Source organism: Kryptolebias marmoratus, linkage group LG3, assembly GCF_001649575.2.
Source record: "Kryptolebias marmoratus isolate JLee-2015 linkage group LG3, ASM164957v2, whole genome shotgun sequence".
NCBI classification, from domain to species: domain Eukaryota; kingdom Metazoa; phylum Chordata; class Actinopteri; order Cyprinodontiformes; family Rivulidae; genus Kryptolebias; species Kryptolebias marmoratus.
The window spans coordinates 14718909-14728927 of NC_051432.1; the positions used below are offsets into that span (position 1 = coordinate 14718909).

Consider the following 10019-nt stretch of genomic DNA (forward strand, 5'->3'; position numbering starts at 1 on the left):
GAGAGTCATAAATGTTCCTTTGAACAATAACTGGGAGAAAATACAGAACTATGTTGATGTTTCACTGTCAGATTTTTTTAAAAAAGTGTCCAATCTGATTTCTGCTGCTTTAGTATTTCATGTGGATAATTAAATTCTCACAGGGAACAAATTCAGCAGGACACAAACAATTAAACGTACTGTTGGTCATTTCTGTGCGTTTTATAAATGTGTTCAGTTTGGTTCTTTGGTCCTGAGAATCAGCGTAGGCGGACTGACCTCATAGAGCACATTGTAGGTCGTCATGGTGAACTGACTGGAGTGGAGCATCAGGCGTTCAGTCAGCAGGGAAAACAGGCCATGACTCAGCATGACCTCAGATTTCCTCCTGATTGGGGTGGTAAAAAGAGCAGTAAAATGTGGTTATTTGCCTAAAATAGAGAACAAGAATCCACTGCATCGAGCACAAACTAGCTCATATTTAATAAAGCAGTAATGTACCAATAAATATAACAGACTCAAACTGAAAAGGCCTTTAAAATAAATTTAAAAATGACTTCAGGCAAAATTAGAACTTTCCAATCCATCGAATGATCAGACTGACTAAAATATAAATCAGTTCAGGTCTAGCACATACTTGGCATTCAAGACTAGTGCTTTACTAAAACTTATTTGTCACTTTTAACTTATATTTCTTCAAGTTTGACTTAACTGTCGGTGGATTTGACCAAAGCTTCCCGACTTCAAATTTAGAGCCAAGGCACAAAAGGAATTAGAGTTTTATCCTTATCTTTAATATGATCACTGGGTGTACATTGGTAAAAGATGCTTTTGATTTCAAATTAAATAAGATCTGTAAAAATGCTCAGAATCTCATTAAGTTTCATAGAATAAGAAAATACTTCTGAACATATACAATGACATAATACCTATTAGCTATTAGTTATTATAGTTTAGTCTATTTGACATTGAAGAGAGCAGCTATGTCAAAGCTATGTTTTAAGAATTTTCAGCCATATAATTTAATTTATATGCATGTTATGTCATTTACAAAAGGTTTTGTAACAAATAATGTTGACATTTTTGATTTAAAAATCATAAAAACAAAGTAAAACTGATAAAGTAGCTGTTTGAACATTTTTACCTCCACCAAGAAGGTCATGGTTTTGCTTGTTTGTTTGTCTGTTAGCAAGATTACTTATAAACTAATGAGCAGATTTTGATGACATTTTCAGGAGATATTGGGGTTGTCACAGGAAACAATTGATTACATTTTGGTGGGGATCCAGATCGGACTATTTTTTATTTTTTATGGCCTTTGCAGAGGTTTGCGCTCTCCGTGTGCGTTTAGTTTCAATCATTTGTTTGGTTAAGTTTGGGAGGGCACCACGAAGATTTAGATAAAAATTGTGGGGAGGAGGTGCAGAAAATCGTATGCAACACTAATATGACTGACCAGTTGTCATGTGTGTTTTTATTCATGTATTCATTTAGGTACATTGCTAAGATAGCCTAAGATAAAATGAATAAAGGAATTTAGATACTCACTTTGGTAGTAGGTTTTTGAGAAAGTAGCCCAGGACTTTCAGTGTTTGGACTCTTATTCCTTCATTTTGGGAGGCCAAGAGCTTGTAGATCACACTGTGGTTAAAATAATAATAATCAAAAATCATATTAAAAGTAAGATTAAATCCCATTTTTAAGCCCAATAATAAAATGCATATTAGCAAAAATATAAGCTGCTGCGTAATTTCACTTTCTTGGAAAGCACAGGCAAGCAGCTATCGAAAACTGGACAAGTTTATAAATACCGAATCCCATTCCGCTGGTCAAAGGCTTGGATCATAGAGCCAGGATGTTCAGACATCAGAGCAACCAACAACTGCAGGACGTCCATGAGATTTTCATCCTGTAAAACAAGGAGGAAACATGTTGAAGCTGTAGGGTTCAAAAGGCAGACCAGCAGTGGGCCAAGATTTCACAGTGGCACCTTAAAGCGTGATCTGTCGAGTTACAAATGTTTTGGATACCGGATCGCACTGATATTTGCAGTTATGGGAGGTGAAAAATAAATAAAATCACCAGCAATTCGTAAACAATCTTTAAATTAGAAACTGCTAAACGCTGGTGGGTTTTTTTCTAAGCAGTGTTGTAATCCCCTTTCAAGTTCTCCATCACTCCAAGTGATCGGTTTGACTGATTTACTACACATCACTTCAACTAAAACAAACCCGCTTCTGTCAGGACCTGAGAACTGGTAGGTCTGGAAAAATAAAACAACAGTGTTTCTGCCTCTACCAGCATGAAATGTTTACTATTTCTAATGGTCAGGAAGGAGGATAAGTAGACTGCAGCAGTGTGATGTTGCCATCTGGTGGGGATGAGCTGCAGCACACAGGCCTACCTCGTGCATGGTCAGGAGGTAGTTCAGGATACTCTGCAGCTCATCTTCCTTCACACCGTGATCCTGGAACACAAAGGCACACCTCAACTATCTAGTCACTAAACTGTCTCTTTAGAGACTGTTTTCAAGCAACTAAATAACTGTATTCAACCATATATGAGAAGTTAGGAAATCATTTAAAAAAAAAAACACATTCTCTGACAGTATAACTTTTTAGTTAACATAGTATTTATTTAGATAAGGTTCCTAAAAAAGGAAGAGTTTTTTTTAATATTTGGATAAGAGCCAGTTGACATGAGCTTACCTTTATTATGAGCTGCTTGACAAACAATAGTAGAAAAGCTCGCAAAGAGAACATGTCCTTCTGATTTGGCCTTTGGCCATCTGAATACCAAAAAGGAAAAAAAAAGCATACAACTTCAGCTAAATGTAGTTAATAATTATGCAGAAGAATATATCAATTTACAATCACTTTCTTTTATGCAAAACCAAGTTTTGCACCATATTTTTTTGACTGAAGGACCTGAGAACAGGAACGGTGTCAGTGAAGAGCTTGTGAAAACTACAGTTGTGGGGAATATATACTTAATATATACTTAAATACAACCTCAGGTGAATGAACAGAGATTTTGAAGTCACATCAGAACAAATTGGAAGACCTTTAGTGCAATATTCTTCATATAGACAAGACCAAAGTGGAGATATTTGGCCATAATTTATCACACCACATTAGCTTTAAAAAAAAATAATAGAAAAACGCCTTTTACCAGCTTTTAGGCACAGTGGTGGAGAGCTGGTGATTTAGGATTTGCAGCTGGCTGCCTTGCATTTATAAGGCTGACTGTAGGTTTTTCACTACACCAAAACATTTTAAATTCAACTGCAAGTCAACTTTCTAATAGCTGAAGACCTAAATTGATTCATGCAACAGGTCAATAATCCAAGAAATGAAGCAAACCTACAACAGTATGGCTGAAAGTCAAACTCCAGACCTCAGCCTGATTGAAAGAAAGCCCAACTTAATCAAATGTCTGCATCCCTCAATAAACAGAGGCAACATTGAGATGACAGGATGAAATGAATGTACAATAATGTAATTATGAATATAAACTATGTGACGAAACACGTGATACAGATCACAGTTATTTTAGAACGTCACTGACAAATATTGTAATCTTACCAAGACCTTTGGGTACGATTCCACTGCGATCCTGAGGGTTGACAACCCAGTAGTAGTACTTTAGTGTGTGCATGATCTGGAGAACTGTGCCAACCCTGCGAACAGCGTTGTAGATGGTCACTGTGCTGATGAATTCGGTCGCCAGGTAGGTGTAGAGTGTCAGCTGCACCTGCGCAGGTAAAAGCAAACATCTTAGCCCACATGCTCCGACTCGAGTGGAATAACAGTTCTTATTTTTCCTTGCTTTATGTAAGCCAAGAATTAGCTGCTGGGATACACAAGTCATTTTATACAATGTTAAATACAAAATAAAACTAGCTTTTGAATTCTTACAGTTTCAAACAGTTTCTTTAAAAGCTGAAAAACAATGTGTGATCTATTAAAAGTGTAAATCAATTATAGATCTTTATAAAAAGCACACATGGGGACTTCTGTTACCTTGGCTGGGGCATGGATCCAGATGGCAGGGTTGAACAGAATGTGGTCACATAGCTGCTTGAGCAACAAGATGCCGTTCTGCAAGTTGCTAAGGTATCTGGAAAAGGCCAGAACAATGTCCAGGACGGGCCGCGTCACATGCACCGTGGAAGACTGGAGCACAGAGGGACAGAAAGGAGCAAAATATGATTCAACTGGACATGCATACATTCCATATACTGGGAAAACAAAGGGTAAATAATCTTCATCGGGTTAGGGTGAAGTAAAGGTTGTATGAAAAGAAAGAAGAGGAAGAGCTCCTTTTCTGCTTAACAGGCACACACACCAGAGGTGACCTCCACAAAGGGTCAGAGGAAGAGTGCTGCTGTTGGTGTGTGCCTGTGTTTGTGTATTTGCAGCAGAGCAGCAACAACATCAGCCTTATTGCTGAGCTGGGGTCATTAGGAGCTGATTTCTGTCTCACCTTCTCCAAAGTGTAGCCAATAACGAGGAAGCCTTTGCAAGCCAAGACCTGCTCCTGCATCGCCACCGAGTTCTTCAAGAGCTCCATCACAAAGGACAGCAAAGTGCAGCTGTCGAAAGAGACGGACAGCAAGTTAGACAGTGACAATAATCCATGTAAGCTGCTGACAAAAGCCCCGACTATCAGGGATATATCCGGTATGAAGTGTGATTGAATGAGGGTGTTATGTCCTTAAAGAGCAGTGAGAAGAGATTTTAGTTAGCATCAGCTTAAGGGCAGCTGATACCACCACACTGCACCTCAAAGTTAAGATGGCTTCAAAGTGACATTTCACATCACTAAAATTTACCATTTTATGTTTGAAGTATGTGAGCGCATAGTAACCAGAGAAAACACTAAAATAGAACCAAAAACATACAACATAAATGTAGATTTGTACACCTCCAAAGCATCTCATTAAACATAAATATATTTGTAAAATGAGTTACAGAATTAAAACTACTGCATTTTACCCCCCAAAAAAAGAGACAAATTCAATATAATTAAACTGTAACAACTTATATTAGTCAAACTTGCTCTTTTTCAGGCCAAATTATATAAAAGGTTGTTGTGCGTTTTACACTCTACAACTATTCGATTAGCAAACGGAACGCTGGGCTAAATGTCGTGCAGATTCACAAGAGTTTAATGTTCCACCAAACCCTCCCGACTGCCTCAGAGTCCTCCCACATTATTTGGCATTACCAGACAGAGGTGTCCAGCTCTTGGCTGGAGGGCTGGCAATAATCCAGCTGTGCAAACAGAGGGAAGAGGACCTGAACACCACCGATGGAGTGGATGCCACTCTGGACCGAGTGAGTCACCACAGCCTTCACATCCTACAGAAACACACAAAGACAGGTGCATGCTGTTAGTTTCCATTGTCCGCTTTGCTTCTATAATTTTCCACTTTGTTTCATAAAAACAAAAATAAAAACTCGGATGCATATTTATTTTGACAGAGTATTGTGTAATAACTCAATTCTACAAACTGACATTGTCAAAAAGTATATATTTAAAGTAAAATGAACAACCTGGTGCTCATGAGGCACAGACTCCATCTTTGACCACTGTGCAGCATTTTTGCTTTTTTTTTTTTACCATTTCTATGATAAACTCTAAACACTCGCATTCAGTTTTCTTGAAATGTTGAGCAAAGTGTGGGATTGTTTTCAAATTCACTTTTCTTACCAACAGCAATAAATAAATGATCATAATAAAAGTAAACCAAAAGTAGCATTAATGATTGGCACTCTCTTGAATGAAATGGTGTCTGAGCTGTACGTTGTGACACCAACATTGGATTAAAATAAAAAAAAATAAACTTTCATTTTTTATAGGATTAAAATTTCTGAGCAAGGCCAAGCAAAGCTGTAAATATAGGTCACACATTCATTTATATTTCACATCGTGTGTAAATATCTGTCTGTACGGCTGCAAAGCCTCCCTCACAAACAAAATAGTTGTTTTTATCTTTTTGGTTTTTTTTTTTTTTTTTTTTTTAAAGACATGAGAAAATGTAATCAATGCCAGTGAAAGAAATGAGACATGGTTAAAGGAACTGCTTTATGTGTTTTCAAAAGTTTCTGTCCATTCTGTTAATGCATCGTTTGTGTGGTGTGTTGATTTCTGAGCAGAACATGGGGAGTTTCTTAAAATGTTCAACACCTACATTTTTTAGCCTTAATGAGACTATTAAAATAAAAATGTCAGCTGAACCACTTTCATTGTTGTTTGCATGAAAAATATGCCTAAAGAACCGTACATATGGGACAGAGGCGAGTAGGGAGCAGTCTTTAAATATGGCTGCTGAATAGAGACTTCAAGTTCAAGTAAAAAAAATGGCATATATATGTAATACAAATCCCAACTCAAAGGGGAATGGTTCTTATGGGATTAACAAGCGAAAAGTCACCCCGAGGGTGTATGAGTACCTGCAGCATGAGTGCGTGAGGTGAGTGGACGAAAATTGAGGCGTTGTCCTTGGGGGAGGACTCGAGGCAGAGCTGGGCATCTGTGGCGCGAGGGTTGTAGGTGAAGGAGATGCACGAGGAGAGCTTGCCGTCATAGAGTAAGGTCTTATGATGCTCCGCGAACAACAAGTCGCTCTCCGCCCTGTACTTGAATGTGCCCTGTGCGGTAAGACAAACAGAAGGGAAAAACTGTCAGAGAGCAAAAAAGACTAAATACTGCAAAAGAAGAAAAAACAAACTAGTGTCCTAAATAAATGTTGCAATCTAAAACATACAATAAATGAAAACGAATACATTAATGGAACGTCAGTGGTTACTCTGAAAGAGCAATGACTTGATCTGTAAATGTGTATCTTTGTACATAATAAACAAAACATTTGCCACTCAAAAATGTATAGCAGTTCCTAATTTAGTTTCCACATGAAGAGCAGCATTCCACTAAATCAGTATCTACAGAATCAATCTTTAATCTTCAATTATTACCAATGATCAAGAAGAAACATTAGATTGACAATCTAATCAGAAACTAAACCTTGTGTCAGTTTCTGTATTTTACAATACTTAATGAAAATGATCAGGCTTTGATGTAGTTATTAAAACACAGAATTTGGTAAACTAATTTGCGACTTGTTTAATTTGAGGAAATCATTCTTTTGACTGATCTGGACAGCAGGTTAAAGGTCAAAGAGACACCTATCCCATTTATGGCTTTGCAGAAGATAAGCTGTCAGAACAGTGTTTCTACAGGACACACAGGCCACAGAGAAGTAAATAATGGTTCCTTAAACATGCAGGGAGCTCTGTTAGGGTTAAACTGCACCTTGCTCTACAGGACAAAATTTAGAACGCCATCTTGCATCGCTTATCCCTATTTTCTCCACCTCTAATGTTTAGTCGGTAAATATATTTTAGCCTCCCTCTGTTTTTAATACTTCCGTCTTATGGTCTCCAAAACTTTCTTTTTACGCAAGTCAGTTTCTTCTACCTTAATCCAGTCAGCTAGCAAGATTTTCTATTCCATTTTTTCTACAAGTTACTGCTGTAGAAAAATCCGCCCCAAAAGTTTGTGTTTTCCAACCTGGTAGCCTGGACCCAGCTGATAGATGGCCAAGATCTGAGCAGCGCTGAGAGCTTCTGAAAACAGGTACACCGCCCCCATCTGCCCACAGAACACACGGTTCACATCCGCCGTCTCAGACGATCCGAGGAAACACTTGTCAAACGTCTGCAGGAGAAAGAAGGAAGGGAGATATTAACGAAGGCAGGAAAGGTGACTAAATAGCACAAAAAGGAACAAGCCAACTTGAAGGAAACGTGACAATGTCAGCGATGAATTATGATCATGTGCCAAACTAAAGGCCAGTTCAATATCTGACACAACCACTGAAACTACACTGCACTGTGAAAGCATTTTTATTTTAAATAAGATGTCATTTAATCAATCAATCTCATACCTCAGCTCCACATAAAACAATCCCGTCTGTGACATAGGTCGTGTGTTGATGTATAAATAAGTGCAGAGTGAGCAGTTTTTCCACTGCATTTTAAATGCTAAAGAGAATATTTCATTTCTTTTGAATGAGATCAAAAGTGCCAAATGTGTGTTTGCTTTTTTATCAGATTTGACATATAATCCTACAATAAAGCAATATAAATACGTACATGAAATTATTAAAGTAATTCTGGTCAAAATTTTGGAGCACTCGTGATTTGCCGATATTCACTTAATACAACTGAAACCACCTAATTAAAGGAGAAATAAGAAATAAACTTATTATTATCTGGTGTTCATATTGTTGATTGATGCAATTGTATCTGCATGAAGAAACTACAGCACAGTAGTTGAACAGGAAACATTGGAAAGACTAGTTTTGAATGGTAAAATAAACATTCATTCAACGTTTACGAAAATGATTAAACATAACAGTGTGTACTCTAATCAGGGAAAAACCAAGAAGAAAAGACACTTGTTTTATGTGTGGATGATTATAACAGCTAGCAGCTACATTAGCCAGCTACTGATGAGGCTAAAGAATAATCTAATTTAACTCCCAACTTCCAAAAACCACCTAGTGTTTCTTTAATTACATGTGAGATAATATAACTGTATAATGCAATCAAGTCCACTGACTAAATAACATTAGAATATAAGCCCGTGGTAATGCTTTAACACTTGCATATTTAAACAAACGGGAGCTCGAAATGTTGCTGCTTACGTCGCTGGTGTTGACAAACCAGGCAATGTCTCCAAAGGAAGCCAGTTCTCCGTTCACGTAGCAGCTAATCTCGCTGTTTTTCCAGCGATTGTAGGTGTGAACAAGAGTCACCATGTACCACTGCAACAATACAAAGAAGCATCAGAGAAGATTCTCTGCATTTCTGGAGAATCACTCAAAAACGTCAAACAGATTATCAGAGTTCCCTGTGTGAACTTAATTAGGCTTCATCAGTGCTCAATGCCCCGGAGGTATGATCTCACCTACATGTTTTTTAATACACTCCCCAGCTTTCAAATTAGTGAGATAATGTTATGCTTTTATAATTACCTGAAGGCATGAAAGAGTATTTGTTAAATATAGAGTGTAAAAGCAACTAAATTTAGCTTTTTCCTTCCTGCTGAGGACAGTTTGTGTATACTGATGCCTTTATCCCTGGGGAAGAAAGAGAAGGCATCAAACTGCCCACAGACAGGAGGATCTCTCTGACTCAAATGGGCTTCAGAGGGTGCTGTAACTGAAGGGGACAGAGTTTTAGATAATCCTTCCTCCCCCGCTGCTCTCGTTCCTCAGTCTTCTAGCTCCGCTTCCCCCCCCCAAAAAAAAAATCAGACGAGATCAGACTACTGTATGACCTGTTCGTATGGGTTAGTCTTTTTGTGTGCACGAGTATGTGATTTGTCTGCTTTCTTTCGTACCTTCTGCGGCTTGAAGTCGTACTTTACACAGTGCTGGAAACCTTTGCCCTTTGATTTTAATGAGGTCACTATCAAACAGCCGCCCACGAAGTGCGCAGAGTAACCCATGCCTTTATTGGTGCGGAAACTGGAAGAAGAAAAAAAAAAAAAGGAAAGGAAAATACAAATGTTCAGATTCAGTGGCTGTGGGAGGTTTTGCGTGTTCACGCTGACTGCATTTAAGGGGAACACTAATAGCGTCCAATAAATAATAGACTGTAAAGGATTGTCAGAAGGATTGAGATAGCTGACAGTCATCTCTTTAACTTCATGGACTCTTTCACTCAGAATCCCTGAGAGATGGAAGCCTTGCATGTGATTTAGCCAATTAATCCTTTAGGAAAAAAGGGACACAGAGATGAAGAAGAGCTTTAATTACAATTTTTCCTCAGACAGATCTTTAGCTGCCCCTCTTGGTTTTTTTTTTGTTTGTTTGTTTGATTTTTGACAGAGTCTCGAATACAGGTGCTGGTCATAAAATTAGAATATCATGAAAAAGTAGATTGATTTCAGTAATTCCATTTAAAAAGTGAAACTTGTATATTATATTCATACATTACATACAAACTCATATTTCAAATGTTTATTTC

General features: G+C 37.9%; 1 protein-coding gene across 5 annotated transcripts in view; it reads right to left on the bottom strand.

Moving 5' to 3' along the window:
- Window positions 1-10019, bottom strand: part of lrba (LPS responsive beige-like anchor protein) — a 174937-nt gene that overhangs the window by 137920 nt on the left and 26998 nt on the right. For all 5 annotated transcript variants that reach the window (XM_037974594.1, XM_037974595.1, XM_037974596.1 and 2 more), the window contains exons 6-18: window positions 9391-9517; window positions 8693-8812; window positions 7555-7701; window positions 6438-6635; window positions 5209-5342; window positions 4465-4573; window positions 4002-4154; window positions 3564-3732; window positions 2688-2767; window positions 2384-2446; window positions 1791-1888; window positions 1528-1620; window positions 259-367 (exon numbers count right to left, since the gene is read on the bottom strand). In XM_037974594.1, coding sequence (XP_037830522.1) covers window positions 259-367; window positions 1528-1620; window positions 1791-1888; window positions 2384-2446; window positions 2688-2767; window positions 3564-3732; window positions 4002-4154; window positions 4465-4573; window positions 5209-5342; window positions 6438-6635; window positions 7555-7701; window positions 8693-8812; window positions 9391-9517 — 1600 coding nt within the window. The remainder of the gene's footprint in view (window positions 1-258; window positions 368-1527; window positions 1621-1790; window positions 1889-2383; window positions 2447-2687; window positions 2768-3563; window positions 3733-4001; window positions 4155-4464; window positions 4574-5208; window positions 5343-6437; window positions 6636-7554; window positions 7702-8692; window positions 8813-9390; window positions 9518-10019) is intronic.